At 41.1% G+C, this 15,981-nt stretch overlaps 1 protein-coding gene and 1 long non-coding RNA gene across 2 annotated transcripts in view; one reads left to right on the plus strand and one right to left on the minus strand.

The window, feature by feature from the left end:
* Positions 1-15,981, minus strand: part of LOC123371501 (microsomal triglyceride transfer protein) — a 38,082-nt gene that overhangs the window by 9,991 nt on the left and 12,110 nt on the right. Inside the window, exons 6-15 of the mRNA XM_045019202.1 lie at positions 15,251-15,390; positions 13,437-13,587; positions 9,624-9,781; positions 8,733-8,901; positions 7,266-7,373; positions 5,992-6,204; positions 4,430-4,641; positions 3,226-3,323; positions 3,005-3,126; positions 2,283-2,510 (exon numbers count right to left, since the gene is read on the minus strand). Coding sequence (XP_044875137.1) covers positions 2,283-2,510; positions 3,005-3,126; positions 3,226-3,323; positions 4,430-4,641; positions 5,992-6,204; positions 7,266-7,373; positions 8,733-8,901; positions 9,624-9,781; positions 13,437-13,587; positions 15,251-15,390 — 1,599 coding nt within the window. The remainder of the gene's footprint in view (positions 1-2,282; positions 2,511-3,004; positions 3,127-3,225; positions 3,324-4,429; positions 4,642-5,991; positions 6,205-7,265; positions 7,374-8,732; positions 8,902-9,623; positions 9,782-13,436; positions 13,588-15,250; positions 15,391-15,981) is intronic.
* Positions 6,006-15,844, plus strand: LOC123371502. The gene is made up of 3 exons (XR_006579817.1): positions 6,006-6,129; positions 10,937-11,019; positions 15,763-15,844. It is a non-coding gene; the product is annotated as an uncharacterized LOC123371502 (long non-coding RNA).

Here is a 15,981-nt window from a genome sequence, read left to right on the forward strand (position 1 = left end):
TTCTAACACAGTGTAGTGGGCTTATATGGAAGTGGCAAACCAATGTTAAGGCTGTTTCTAATCTTAAACATGATTGTTAAAAATAGTCTCAGTCAGCCCCATACACACTGACCAGCTGTACTGTGAAAAAAACAGTTTAGCCTGAAGCTTTTCTTTTTTTTAAACAGTCTTGTAAAGCAGTTGAGGACCCTGTGTGGATGGGGCTTAAAAGGAACCAGTGGTTTTCTGGCTAGGAGGGATCAGTTGAGGTATCTGCTACCTGGAACCCAGCTTGCTTGCACAGCAACTGTGCTGTCAGTGACACAGAAGAGAAAGCAGAGAGTGATCCCATCTGCTCACTGTGCTGTTACAGAGCTTCTACTGCCAAAGCGTCCTGAATTTCAGTGACTGACCTAAAATGATATGCCCTGCTGTTGTGAGGGATGGCATGCAGTTCCAACACTGGAGTGCCCTGCACTCTTACTAGGTTATCTGAAGTTAAGGAGTCCAGAATCCACTGGCTGGCAGAGTTCTCGGGGTGCTTAGCCAAGTGATTCTGCCAGAATATTTAGGGAGCTTTGGGCATGCACGGCAGTTGGAAAGATTTAGTTCTGGAAACACCGCCCTTATGTGATCTGAGCTTGAGAACATAAAGGTCTGATCATGTTTCCCACCTGCCAGGTTTGTAAAATAAGTCACTGACACACTGTCTGATAGCTGGACCTCTGGCGTGTGATCTTGTTAGAACCCAACCAGTTTTCTCAGTGAACTTGAGTTCACAGTTTGTGTACTGGATGTGAAACTCTTAGCTGACAGAACCATTTAAAAGTGGCTGTGCTTGAGTTGAAATGCAAATGCCAATCCTCTGGTGCAGAAGACTTGGGGCTCAGGATCATTTCTGGTTGGTATTGTCAAGGCTACAATGTTAGGCAGACTGTCTTTGAACAGTTTGACATTCTCCTCCACCAAAAAGTAGGGGAGATTAATGAGATTCTGTGAAGTGAGAAGTTCCACTACCTGAGCCTCTCTGAAATTTTTCAGTGGGAGCACTTTGCACCATGCTTGCCCAGTAATCCAATACAGTACTACTTTGGGATAAAACTGGAGCCTACTGTTCTTTATAGGTTGATTTCTACCATTAGATCTCCCAGTTCCACACACCTGTATTTGAGCAGAACAGAAAAATCAATCCAAATGCTGTCTCTTTGATCTAGGTTAAGTGTCCTAGATTTGTGCTACTCGGATGCCTGGTTGTTCCATATCTGAAGCTAGATATACGTATGAAGTAAGTAGAAAAACATATAACATAATGAACCATATCTTCATATGGTGTTCGTTAAAGATGAAAAGATTATCTGCAGTGCTATAGTCGGCACAGGAGTGACAGCTACATCTAAAGTTGTATAATAGCTTCAATTTTAAATCCCTGTTTTCAGATGGTTATAACTGTCTGAATCCTTCGCCTTTGGTGATTTCCATCTGAAGAGGAATTGTTTGGGAAAGTTTGACCAAATATAATTCAGTGGCTTAGCAATACAAGGACAGTGAAAAACACTTGGCCCATCACACAAAAAGAAAATATCTTGTAACTTTTTTTTTTTTTTTAGCATCTCTGGTACCAGTTTGATTGAGGGAAGAATGTTTACTGAGAAGAGCCTTTTAGACTTTCGATGACAGATCATTTTGATGTCACTGACTTATTTTCAAGGACTCATTGCACTCTGTGCATTCACGGTACATTCTGAATAATGTTAGCACTAAGCTTGTAAAGTGAGCAGTTAAGGAAGATCACACGGTGCATGCAAGCCTGGGTAACTTAGCTGAGCATTTGACAACATGAAGAAGATGAGTGTCAGATCACTGGATAACTTCTGCGCTATAAAAACAGATGGCTATTGGTGACCCCACCACTTTAATAGGAACTGTACATTACAAAATAACTGGGTAGAGAGGAGGCTGTATCTACTACTAATATGTTGGGAGTCAGCAGGGTTTTTCCACAGGGAACTGGTTTTTTTTTATAGTATTAATGTGGTTTTTTTTAGAGTGATATGTATTTGCAGCTTTTATCTTAACTCTCTTCTATCCAGGCTGATTTTCTGTCTTCTGATTTCATGCAATATATAATTTCCCTTTTAATAGAAAAGTAAGTAAAGTCCTATAGACTCTTCAGTATAAAATAAGTGGAGCAAACCGTCAGATTAATATAATGTGTCTGGAGGGGCAGGGCTAGGAGAGAGAGAGAGAGAGTGTGTGTGTGTGCGCCTCAGAGACTGAAAAAGTTTAGAATGAGATATTAGTACCTGTGAGTAATCTGTCAGAAGGATAAGTCCTTTCACCACATTCATAGGGTCTCCACTTGCCGAGAACATTTTAGACATTAAATCTCCATACCCTTGGAAAAAGGTAACGGGCCTGAGCTGAACATCCAACAAGATTGCTGACATGCCAGCAAAGGACTCCAGGTTTTCCTCGCCTTCATCAGCAGATGCAGCTATTATGGATTCTAGACCTTGAGCTTCAATCACAACCTAAAAGGCAAAAGTGAGACACTATCCATGACAAAGTGCCTAATCTGGAATTTTAAACACTACAAGTATTTCTAGTACACAATAGTTGAACTTTAAAGTTAACTTAATTTTTTTTTAAATTTTACTGTAGGTGAAAAAAGCATCTGATCAAAATATAACAGTGTTTAAAAGCAGTAGGAGAAACAGACAGTAAAGTAGTCTCATACCAGCTATTGCTATTAATTAGTTGTGGGTGAAATTTGCGCCTAGCAGTAGACTATATTGTCTTTCCCTAGAAGTAAAACTTTGGACCTGTTATATAAGGAACTGCCTTTCTTTTGTATCTCATTGTCAGCATTTTTTTCTGTTGGTGGCATATTCTCTGTCTGACCCAATAGTCCTTAAATGCGCACGCACACACATGCACTGGTTTTCAATAGGAGATACGTTAGCTTAAAGGCTGCCAGAACAGGCCCATATGCTAGCTCAGTGTTTACATAGTGCACAACAGTTACCTGGCTGGCATGAAGTTGAGCATTTTTATTGAAAAGAAGGATGTTCATGTTACTACTTCTTAAAATCCCAGAGCCTGAGTAGAGGATGTCAAGGCTGTACGTGGATGATGCATCAGGACCACCTTAATCGACAAAGACACCAGATATGAATCATGCCTGCAACTAAGTCAAGTTACCAGCAACATAAACAGGCTTAAAAAGTCATTTTTCTGGTTACATACGTGTCAGGTAGCCAGAATAGGCAGAAGACGACCCAGTCTTGGAGAAGCGATCATAGTTATGCACAACCATGTCCTTCAGAACTTTACGAATCATTTTGCTGCAGTATTAAAAAATAAAAAAACTAGTTTGCTACTGTACTGTCTTCCACGAGAACATTAAGAATGTTGGCCTATTGGGAAAGAGAAGATTTAACTTTGCTCACACTACTCTATGCCTGACTCAAAGCCTACTGAAGTCAATGGGAGTCTTTTCATTGACTTCACTGTACTTTGGATCATCAGTTCCTAAAACCTGACGATAAACAGATACGGGATAATAGATGGTATTTCAGAAACCACCTAAGAGATTTAGGAGCACAAGTCCCATTGAATCACTTATGCACTTCTGAAAATTCCACCCGATGTTGATTATTTCCTTATTCTTGAAAGAATTTTAAGGTCGTAGACGGACAAACCGCTGGGGAGTAAAGTTCTTATCCACAAAACAGGTATTATCTGACTTTTTGGTGCTTCACTTTGCACCTTTAATGTTCTTTTGAGTGTAAGATTTTTAATCTGTTTAGATAAATTGATATTTCAATAAAATAAATCTAAAAGATTACTACTGAAAGATTTTTTTGTTAAGTACCTGGCTGGCTTAATTGTTGAGATACTTTCTTAAGGTCTTGGCCACAGATCTGGGTTTGGTTGTAGGAAGGTTAGCAATTAAAATAGTTTTATTTGAAAACTAATATAGTCTAGAATGAAAGATATTTCAATGATTTTCTTTTAATGCTGCAACTTTTCAAAGAGCTTCACTTTTTGGAAACATAAGACATAAGCTCCATTGAACATCAAGAATGAAGACCAGGTGGGAAGATTTTCAAAGGCACAAACGGCAGGGAACCACCTAACCAATCGAAAATCAGCAGGGAGCTAGGCGCCTCACTGCCATTTGTCCCTTTGAAAATCTCCTGTCAGGCGTTCAGTGTCTGCCACTGGAATATATGGATTTATTTTAAAATGGCAGTACCCAAAAACAGAAAGATGAGCATGTGCCCACTTATTACCTCTTAAAAACTACATGTTTCTTAGCTATTAACTGAATACGCTTTGTTTTTATCCCGTGTCACATGAGTACAGAGAGCAATACGTTTGTGTATATCTGTGTATGCCTGTACGTTTGTGTGTGTGTGTATATACACATATATTAAACATAATGTACCTTGCAGGCATTTCAAAATGAAGTATATCTTGGACTAATGAGAGCATGTACTTGTTCATTTCCAATGGCAGTTCTCCAATAGAAAGCAAGATGTTTTTCACTTCCATGTAGGATGGCTTATTGCTGAAGATAATGGCAGCTGCTGTAGTTCTGAGGGTCTTTTCATAAATTTTATGATTCTGGTGATAAATCCGGTTCATGGTTTCCTTCACCTAATCAGAAAACAGAACATTCACCTAATAAGTCACAGGTATCCATAGAAAATGGAATCATACTAATTTATGATGTCAGAGATGCAAACACATAGCCTGACTCCTGCCTAGTCTAGGTCCATAGCTAATATATTTGAGTATGTTTTAATATAGTGCTTTTTATGCTCCCAGTGTCACTTTCCATGTTAAACACTAGTAGTACAGTAATTGTGTGGGACAATGGAGCTGCCGTTATGTTTTCAACAATAGCTCACACGTAGCCTTACACATTAGCACTGACAGCAAGATTGTTGGCCAGAGCATAGTGCAGGAGAATTAATACAAGGCTGACAATGGCTAAGGAGATTTCTTTAAATGGTTAAGAGAAGAGGTATCTTTAAAAATAATCGTACATTTTCCACAAGCTAAGGATTGTCTGCTACTGAGATATCCTACCATGAAGGGCTGCAGAGCTACTTCCTAACTAATGGAGTGACAGAGTGAAGCAGTCATGGTCTGCTGATGGACTGAGATGGTTGTGTGGTGAAACTGCATCATGGCAATGCAAGGTCAGCAGTGGTTGGTGCAGAACAGCAACAGAAGTACACAGGGCAATGCAATGATGTCAGGACTTTGCTCTGGGATCATCTTCTGTAGTTCCGTATCAGAGGGGTAGCCATGTTAGTCTGGATCTGTAAAAGCAGCAAAGAATCCTGTGGCGCCTTATAAACTACCAGACATTTTGGAGCATGAGCTTTCGTGGGTGAATACCCGACGAAGTTATTCACCCACGAAAGCTCATGCTCCAAAATGTCTGTTAGTCTATAAGGTGCCACAGGACTCTTTGCTGCTTCTGTAGTTCCATTTGCCATAATCTCTCAGTATTCCTCTTGACCAATCCCTTTCCTGGCTGCTGGGAAGGAAGACAGAGGTGCCTCTCTCTCTCTTCTTTCCACCCATTTTCCTTTGCTACTTGGGGGGCAAGGAAGGATCCTGTTTACTCTCATTCACATGTTCAGCATTCCCAGCATGTCTTTTGTGTGCCAAACAGCAAAGCGAGCACATCTGTGAATGGAGTTCAGATCAGAGCCGGGATCTCCACATGCTGTACCATAATTGTTGCATGTGACTCTGGAGCCACAGGTTAATTCTAGATACTGCTCTGTGGGAAGAGAGATGTGTAGAGATCAAAACTGCCATGAATAGTTTTCTGGCTACACCATGAAAGGGTATAAAATACCATTTATTGAAAGAAAAAATATCTAGTGTAAATTGAAATAGGGTGGGACAGGAAGAATGGGCTCCACTTAATTTACATTTGATTTTAAATGTCCGCTCTTGTCTTTTTTCCCTTGCAGTAAATCTTCTCACCTCGCTGGTGATGAAAGAGTTGCCGTATCTCTGCAGAGCTGTGGCAGCAATATTACTGAAGGGCCCTTCTCCTGATTCCGCATATTTTAGCAGCAGCGGAATTGCTTCAGGCAGAAGGGCGTTCTTCATTCCCAGCAGGTACATCTTCACATCATCCTCTTTCTTTGCCCTGTCTAATCCTCCTAGGATCAGCTTCTTAGCTCGCACAACAGCCTGAAAAGAAAATAGATGCCACATTTAAGATTTGATCCTCCAAGGTGCCGAGCACTTCCTGCAAGGTGCTAAGCTTGCTCAACGCCCAGGACTGGGGCTGGGCTGCAGGACTGGGTCCGGATACCTTTGGCTGCTTTAAAACATAACTGGTCACATTTAGCAAAGGTATGACTTTTCAACTGCATACTGAAAACTTCCTTACATCTACAGGCATGCCCTGATGCATGATTCCTAAACATGCCACTCACTCAGCATGCACCTGTTGATTCAAGGAACATACTGACTCCGCTGCTGAGGCCAACAGACACAATTTAAATAATTGTGACAGAAAGAAATGACACGGGAAATGTTCCTTCGTGCCTATTAACACAGCAGTATAGGAACGCATGGTACTTAACAGAAAAATAAAAGGTGTAAATCCTTGGATGCTGGCTGGATGCTTGAGACACTTCAGCAGTGCAAAGGAGTCTTACATCCAGCAGATCTGACCAGCTGAGGATTCCTTGTCCCTCAGGTTGCTATACTTCTTGTCATGACCCATAGAATGGCATAGAATCTGTCCTAGGAGCTCCCTGCACTGAGCACAGATTAGACACAGTCCACCACTTGGACCAGTATTCCGACTCCAGTGAATCTGTAATCTACGTTGTTTCCATGTTTTAGGTAGACCCTGACTGTGCAAAGTTCTTAGGGGATGCCAAAAACTTCTGTAAAACCAGACAAAAGTACCATGTCTACTGCCAGGCTAGGAACATACAGGCATTTGGGATTAGAGAGAGGTCTGATGTTAGTTACCCTAGTGTAAATCAGGAGGAGTTAGCGTTATCTGCATGCACAACAGATGTAACTGAGATCAGAATCTGGCCCCCAGAGCACAAAATAAAACCTCTTCTAAAGAAAGTCTGTCCGTCGTATTAAAGGTAGGTGTCAGTGAGCTACGTTTAAAACATGAGGGCAAATTTTGAGGGATGCTTGCATGGGTCTCCCAATACTTTCAGCAGGGGTTGTGCATGTGCATCCAATGGCAGAATTTGGCCAGTAGAAAAACAGCAAATACTTACTGGCAGTTTGCAGCCTCCCTTGTCACACAGCTTTTTGACGAGTGCACCAATGATGATGGTAACAGTTTCTCTGATTTCACTATTTCCAATCTGGCCCTGGAGTCTATTCTGGTATTGAAAGGGAACACTGTTAGCCTTCACATCGAAATAGAATGGTACAAATCCTGCAATGTGCTGAGCGCCCTCCACTCCTGTTGACTTCCCTGGGAGAGGAGGGTGCTCATCACCTTACAGGACTGCACTTGTACTCAGCAGAATACTGCTCTGCCGTCGAGTGTAATAACCAAATGTAGGTTTTTTTCCCTTTTAAGTTTCATTCAGAATATCTGGCACAGCAGTTCCTTATGAAGCTGATGTCAACAGATAATAGAAATACTTAGCTCTTATATATTTCATCTCTGAATTGGTATACTAACAAGAACAATTTGTAAAATGTTGCTTGATCTGGTAGTGTCTAGGATGGGTGGGCAAACTACGGCCCGCCAGCTGTTTTAATCCAGCCCATTGAGATCCCGATGGGGAGCGAGGTCTGGGGCTTTCCCCACTCCAGCTGGGGAGCAGGGTCAGGGGCCACTCCACATGATTCCCAGAAGCAGCAGCATGTCCCCTCTGTGACTCTTACGCGCAGGTGCAGCCAGGGGGCTCCGTTCCGCATGCTGCCCCCACCCCAAGCACTGCCTCCCGCAGCTCCCATTGCCTGGGAACCATGGTCAATGGGAGCTGTAGGGGTGGCACCTGTGGACGGGGCAGCGCGCAGCAGAGCCACCTGGCTGCGCCTCTGCATAGGAGCTGGAGAGAGGACATGCCGCTGCTTCTGGGAGCCACTTGAGATAAGCGCTGCCCTGAGCTACCCCCCGGTACCTCAACCCCCTACCCCAGCCCTGATCCTCCTCCCACCCTCCGAACCCCTTGGTCCCAGCCTGGAGCACCCTTCTACACCCCAAACCCCTCATCCCCAGAGCCCACACTCCTAGCTGGAGACCTCACCCCCCCTCGCACCCCACCCTCCCTACCCCAGCCTGGACCCCCCTCTCACACCCTGAACTCCTTGTTTCTGGCCCCACTCTGGAGCCTGCACCTCCAGTCAGAGCCCTCACTCCCGTGCGCACCCCAACCCCCAATTTTGTGAGCATTCATGTCCCACCATACAATTTCTATACCCAGATGTGGCCCTTGGGCCAAAAAGTTTGCCCACCCTGCTCTAGGAGAACTGGGGACGTACCTACATATTGTTATGTAATAGGGTTTCTGTGGTGTAAGCAGAGGTGACATTTTACGAAGTAGATATAGGTTCTGTATCAAAGTCGTATGCATTGTGGGTACTGTATGAGCCACAGCCTGCAGCAGAATATGCATACCTCAAAGTTATGAGATGCTTGAACAACACTCCTTCCCTCCCCTCTCAGCATGGCTTAGGCTCTTTGAGTAATAAATGAGCTTGGGTTTTTTTCTGCCATTTTGACTTACAATTAAAGATTTCAGTAGCAACTCATTGGGGTGGGAAGCAAATCCACAGGCATATAGGAACCGCTCCTGCAGGACAGAGCTGCTTCCATTCTTAAAGTCCAGGAACTCCAGCATGGCCTCCAGTGAGGCTGGGGTCTGAGCAGAGGTTACAGCATCCACCAGCTGAGGACTGTAAAGGGAGGAGTGGAAATTAATAAGTTATTGAAGTGTGTTAGGCAATGTATTGAAAAGACACGGCTACTTACAGAAACAAAGAGGTTGAGCTATTAACAGGTCTGATCATGGAAAGTAGTAAATCATAAGTCAAATTTATTACTCTTTTTGGCTGCTACTGCTTTCAGCATTTACATTTTTAGCAAAACCAGTGCTCCTGAAATCTTCCAGGACAAGATAGTTGAAGGACAGCAAGGGGCATCCATACATGTAGATGATATTTTGTTTTATGCCAATACAGAGGAAGAGTATGACAAAAGGCTTAGAAGTGTTCTTAGTGTTTTTAAGTCCACAGGATTAAATCTGAAAAAGGAAAAGTGTGTCTGTAAAAAGAAAAGAGCTATAACTGCAGATGGAGTTTCCACTCAGCTTGAGTTCCAGCTTTGACTCTGTTGTTTACCAGAGACCACACTGTCTGGGATGCTATACAGTTGCCAAAGGTATCTAGGGGCTGAATAATAAACTGGAAGAACATATTATTGCAGAAGCAAGCACTATCCTAAAAAAACTTCCCCTTCCCTGTAGATAGAAAAGTGTTAACTATTACAGATCCAGCATATCACTAATATGACTACACATGTATGTGGATGAGTTACTCTCTCCCATGCACCCACCCCACATTTTTTGTGTTTTATAAACCCTTTAGTACAGCATAAAAGTTTGCTCTTCGTGACTTACAGTACTTCATTTCTTTCACTTCTAAGAATTTGAAGTATCTCCTCTTTCGTAGCTTCCCTGAGATTCTGAATGAAGGACAAAAAACTTCTTGTTGCTTCAGCTTTGGCAAGGTTTTCAGGTTCCAATTGTTTCCTGATAGCCTGCCAGTGCTCAGAAATCTGCAAAATAATTAAACAAATTGATGTCAAACCTTGTGCACTGGTTTCAATTCTCAGAAATCAGTCCCATGATAGATATGTTGAGTATAGTTTATACTAGTTGAAATCTCATATACTGGAGATTCCCTAGATATCATTTAATATGCCTCTGCTATGGTACCATGTGTTTCTTAAACCTTTTCCAGGTCCCAGCAATTACATTACTGCAGCGAAACCAAAATTGAGCGTCTCATTGAAGTCTACAGTATCACTTGAATACTACATAATATCTGAAATGTGATATATTTTGGTCCAAAACATGGTTGCCCAGCCTCTGTAAATACAGTGTTCTCATGATATGTCTCTAGTTTTCTTGAAACTTCACTATTGAAAGAAATGTGAAATGTCACGTTGACATTTTTTTTTAGAAGATGGCACTTTTGTAAGAAGCCTTTGCAGATGCCCCCATACGACTTTCCCATTCTGTCTTCTACAATTGTGTATGGTGATGAGAGGTAGCAATTTGTGGCTGCTTTATAAAATGGTAGTTAGCAGAGTATTGGAAACAGGATGCTTTTGCATGCTTTCAGTTGTTGAATCATTAATATGTTACATGTATATAGCACATGTCATCCCAAAGTATCTTTAAAGTGCCCCACAAACTATACCCATATACCATTGAAATACAACTACCTCTGCTGTTGTGGATAGCAATCAAGTGGGGCATAGCATGCTGCACGACAGTTGTAGAAGGGAAAGGGGGTGAAATTTAGGCCACGATAAAGAGTCAGTCAAAAGTGATGTACCAGCACTACAGGAACACAAGAATAGCCATACTAAATCAGACCACGTCTGGTTCGTCTAGTCAAGTATCCTGTGCACAGAGGTGGGAAGTACAAGATACCTGAGAGGGAGGGGCAAGAAATCCTGCAGTAGGCAGTTATGGGACAATATGTCCAAAAGAAAAGTTTCTTCCTTCCGTCTGTGGTTAGAGATTAGTTTATGTCCTGAATTGTGAGGCTTTATATCCCATCCAATTGTTGTCATCTTCTCTCTCTCTCTTTTTTAATTAAATCCTTACTATTGTACCTCTGGATGTTCCTGTTAGTGATATAAATGTCCAGTCCCTTTTTTCAATCCAGCTAAACTCTCGGCATCGATTTTATACATTTCCAGGCTTCCCATTGCAGTGTTTTAGAAGCCCATGTTCAACGTTAAGAAATCTAAAGATGGAGAGGGTTACTTTCAGATGCCCTTTGGTAAGAAATCTGTACAGATATTTTGACCTTTTCTCTAGTCTATCACCTGCCTCCAGTTCTGTTATCTAGTATTATCTAGGACATTCCTTGGTGAAAACGCATCTGTTCTTTGCAGCAGTGTTTATTGCAGTTCTCCGAAGTGGGAAATCACATCAATACCAGTTCAATCTTTGCTAAAATATTCTACCTTCACAGAGTTTGTATTAAGCTATAGCACTTGAACCTGCCTGCAAACAGAAATATCACTTCAGTGGTACAGAGTGTAATTTCCATGAACTGTCACAGACAGTAATTAAGCAACAATGACAGAGGCACTGGGTATTTCCTGGGGATTAATGACCATCTGGGAGGAATTGATGGCCTGGGGCACAGATGGGGGCTGTTAATCTCTGCTGGTCACTGATGCCCAGCATCAAGGTCAGTATCACTATTGTAATCTGAAAATGAATAAATATACAGCGTAGAGAAATGAATGTTTGTGGTGAGTGATGCCCTTCGGTTGGTGTGCTCTAGACAATCAATGTCTTTTGCATTACTTTAGATTACGCTAAATCATCTTTTAACATTCATCCAGCTATAATGATTCTTTTGCATTTTCCGGCAGCTGACCAGTTTGAGGCGGCTAGACCCCAAGAAGAAGCTTGGGGTCTTGAATTCTGGCTCGTCATTAATTGCCAGGAAATGCTTCACCAGTTGCAGTTAGAAATCATGTAAAACGAATAAAGAAAAATTATAAGGCAGTTACTATTTTTATATGTTGACAGGTTAATAGTTAAACTACATGAGAAGCAGCTTCAAATTTCAACTGTGAATCAAATTTACTCTTTAGCTTGGGGAAAGTTCTGTAAGCCAAAATTTTCAAATGTGCGTGACTAAAGTAGCCATCTTAATAGATGGCTTGATTCCCAGAAATGTTGAGCACCCATTTAAGTAAGAACAATGATTGCTCAGCACTTCTGAAAATCAAGTGACTTATGTGAGGTGCCTAAAAATGAATTTACATGCCTAACTTTAAGGTTCCAAGTTTAAAAATGTTGGCATTCCTTTCTCTGTATCTAGGCTTCCTACTTGTAAAATGGAGATAATGGTTACTTTTACTAATCCTAACCTACTTGTAAAATGGAGATAATGGTTACTTTTACTAATCCTAACCACACCTAAGTGAACTAGGTAATGTTTGTGAAGGCCTTTGACAATGTAAAGGTGTGTGGCATACTATAACAGTGTGGCATTAATATATATTATAATATGGAAGTACTAAATATTATGATGTTGCTGTTCTGGATATAGTGGTCTATTTATAGACCCAGTCTTTGTATAGCAGTTACAGTAAAATACGGTAGGATAGTAGGACTCCATTGTCACCGTTCCACTAGGTTTACAGTGAGAATGCCATGCCTCATTCCTCATACAGTGCTCTGTAAATATACCCCATGATTTTTAATTTGGCCTGGAAATTCTCTCTACAACTGTTATGACAAATTCAGATCCAAATGATTTGACCTCAGCTCTCACAATAAGAAGTGAGAAACTGTTCATTGTAAACATTCATAAGCACAACCCCATGGGGAAGGAGGGCACTTCTCTTTCTCAGCTGTTTGCCTCCCATTGATGTACCCACCCCTTCAGAACTTCTTTACTACTCATGCAATATCCCTTCTGTTTAGCCATACAAACTCTAGGAAAAAACATTACAGCATGATTTTACTGCAAAATAATTTACACAGGCTCCAGACCAGCAAGGTATTTTAAGTGCATGAATAGACCCATTAAGGCTTCAAATTATGCACATACTTCAGTGTCTTGCTGAACTGGAGCCATACCTTCCACATCAAAAAGTTTTTAGAATCATAACTTCTAAATTGTAGGGTATCTGTTCACTGAAAAGAAACCCATTCAATATCAGTTAAAATATTTGTTGACAATATCAATACTTTAAAAAAAAAGTAGCTTTTACCGTAGATTTTGCTAGTGTGTACGTCAAATATAAAAAAATCAAGATTGTTTTGCTAGAGGGAGTGGGAAGAAAGATTAGACTTTCCAAAATATATATATAAAGGCCCATTTTATTTGAAAGTGATTATAATTAATACATTTATGAATTTACTTGTAAATTCTCAGAAACTCCATTCTCTATTTTTAAGAATATGTGCTGTAAGTTTAGAGGGAGATACATGATATTATTCACAGAAAATAAAACGGATTAATTCCACTTTAAGTGCAAAACTCAACTCAGCCTTGGTTGTTGACTCATTACAGCACTACCATAATGTTCAGATGTTTTGGGGAATTCCTGTGGCATTTATAATGATATATTACACATCTTTCTTTGGCATATCTGTTGGATAGAAATTTCTTTTTCAAACCTGTTCTGCTCACCTCCTTGAATGTAAGTCTCTAACAGTGTGGTTACTTACTGAGGGACAGTTTTTGCATTCAGTCTTCACTGGCTCTGCCACTAGTGGCACTGCTTTGTAATTAGAGTCCAAAGTATTGATAACGCTGGCAACCTGCTTCCCAGCAATCACCCTAGGGCCAGCTTCTGTTGACTTCAATTCCAGTTTCTGCCTGCAGCCACACATTGGAAAAAACACTGTTAAGTCGGAATGTGTTTTGAAGAGGTAAATGAATTATGTGGAGAACGAAATATATTATCCCATTGATGTGAATCACAGAATCAATGAATTTCTCATTTGAGAAGTTATAGGAAAACACTGTAAATCTTTTTTTCCATTTTAAGCTATTAGGAGGATTTAATACTAGTGGAGTTGCTGCTGGAGGGAAATGGAGGAAATTGATCTGTATAATTAATAAGGTGCCCAAGTATTAGGCTATCTAGGATTCAACTCCATAACATATGGGAAACAGCCTTCCAGAACTTGTAGGTGTAAATATACCTTACTGCCAGATAATTTAAAGTGGGGTCTTTAGTCTGAAATATTTCATGTGCTTCGGTATATGAAGCTTCTGACTACTGAAATGGCAAATGCCCTGCTTTCTTGAAACCATGTTATGCTTCTACCATAATGCTAGGGGCTTGTCTACACTGAGACTTAGTGCACTGCAAGCTGGGGTGTAAATCCACAGCACTAACTGTCCATGTGGACCCTGCCACCTAAACAGTAGTATGTCAGTGCTCACTGTGGATCTTTCAGTGTGCAGCAGCAGGGTCCACACGCCCTAAGCATGTTCCCGCACCAATTCCCCAGATATGAATGTCTTCAAACTTCGGTGGGGATTTTGGAGTCTGGACTCAGACATTGTTCCAAATTTTGCAGTTGATCCCGATCTATATAACAGGCCATGATCCAAACACCTCTGAACTTTCAGATGGTGGAAGTCTAGATGTGGAGCTGCATCTTGCAACTTGAGTCAATCTCTGTTTAAAATTCTACTGAAGAAATGAGAGGATGCAGAAATGGAATGACTACAAAACTAGAATGTTGTTATGGCTTAATACCTCCATTAAGAATGTGATCAAAAACTGGGGGGGGAAAAATCAGTAGCTGGAAAATCAGCACTCTTTAAAAAAAAAAAAAAATAATAATTCATGGACACCAGGGCTGCCGGGAGGGGGAGTCGCAATCGGCAGCACTTAGGCTGCTCTACTGCCGCCGCTTCATTCTTCAGCAGCAATTCGGCGGCGGGTCCTTCCCTCCGAGAGGGACCCACCGCCGAAGACCCAGCCCTGCCCCAGGCTCCCTCTGGGCGGCCCTGATGGACACTGAATTTTTCAAAATGGTCTGACCAGCTCCAACTATTATTATTTCATTATTTATTACTTGCAGCATGATAGTACATTTGCGCCCCATTGAACTAGGTACTCCACAAACATAGAGGTTAGACAGAAATCCTTTCTGAAAAGTTTATGGTCTTAGGCCATGATCGTGCAGACACTTTACTCACACAAGCAGTCTCATTGCAGTCAATGGCACTGCTTGCATGAATAAAATACAAGTGTTTGCAGACATGAGCTCTAATTTAAGACAAGACACCACAAATGTGTATAACAAACAATAGGAAATAGGGAGGGAGGGAGGGAGAATGATGACAGAAGTGACTGCAAAGTATAGTTACATACACTAAATATATACACTAGTCAGTGGTTTTCTATTTTAATTATAAGGTTAAGTAAACATCTAAAACACATATAATTAATGATTCCTACCCAGCCATTATTAGTTGGATTTAACAGTTAAACGTTTAAAAAAAATCAAATTAGCCACCTTACTTGGAAACTATTTTGGCATTTGTTGTTTGCCGGAAATTCAAAGACAAAACATGATTTTCTTCTGCTCTCACGGATTTAATAAAGCTGTCTTCTAGGACATAAATTGTAGCAGATGTGACTTTTGTTCTGACATCTAAAAGCTGAAAAATAATAACAAACAAGACAATAGGGCCAGATCCTACAGTCCAAACCCAAGGCAAAACTCTAACTGAACTAAGGCCCTGTTGAGGAATGTGGGACTGGGCCTATCCCCTGGTATAGGAAAGGGATCTAAGCCCAGGACTGGGAGCCAAGATCTCCAGAGTTCTCATTTCATTTCTGACATGATCACCTTATCTGTGACCATGAGCCAATCACTTCCCCATTATTTGTCTCAAATTTTTCATTGGCAAATTGCAATAATGCTTCCCTACCTCACAGAGGGTGGTGGGAAGAGAATTGAATATTGCTGAAAAGACACCTAATAATTTGTAGATCAAGGTGTTTTCTTTTTTTCTTTTTTCTTTTTAAAGGCAACCATCAGAAAAGAAGATTATCAAGCAAATCAGTGGGACAACTCCTAAGTTGTGAGTTGGTGTTGCTGGATCTGGCCCAACATGGTAGGCCTCCCATATCTAGAACATACTGTGGAAAGCAAACTAGCTATCTACTCTAATGACCTGTTCAGAAACAACTTGAATTCTGTGTGGTAAGCTTGAAATACTAGGCGCTCAATGCTTAGATCCAGCCGG

This window comes from Mauremys mutica, chromosome 5 (genome assembly GCF_020497125.1).
Source record: "Mauremys mutica isolate MM-2020 ecotype Southern chromosome 5, ASM2049712v1, whole genome shotgun sequence".
Lineage (NCBI taxonomy): Eukaryota > Metazoa > Chordata > Testudines > Geoemydidae > Mauremys > Mauremys mutica.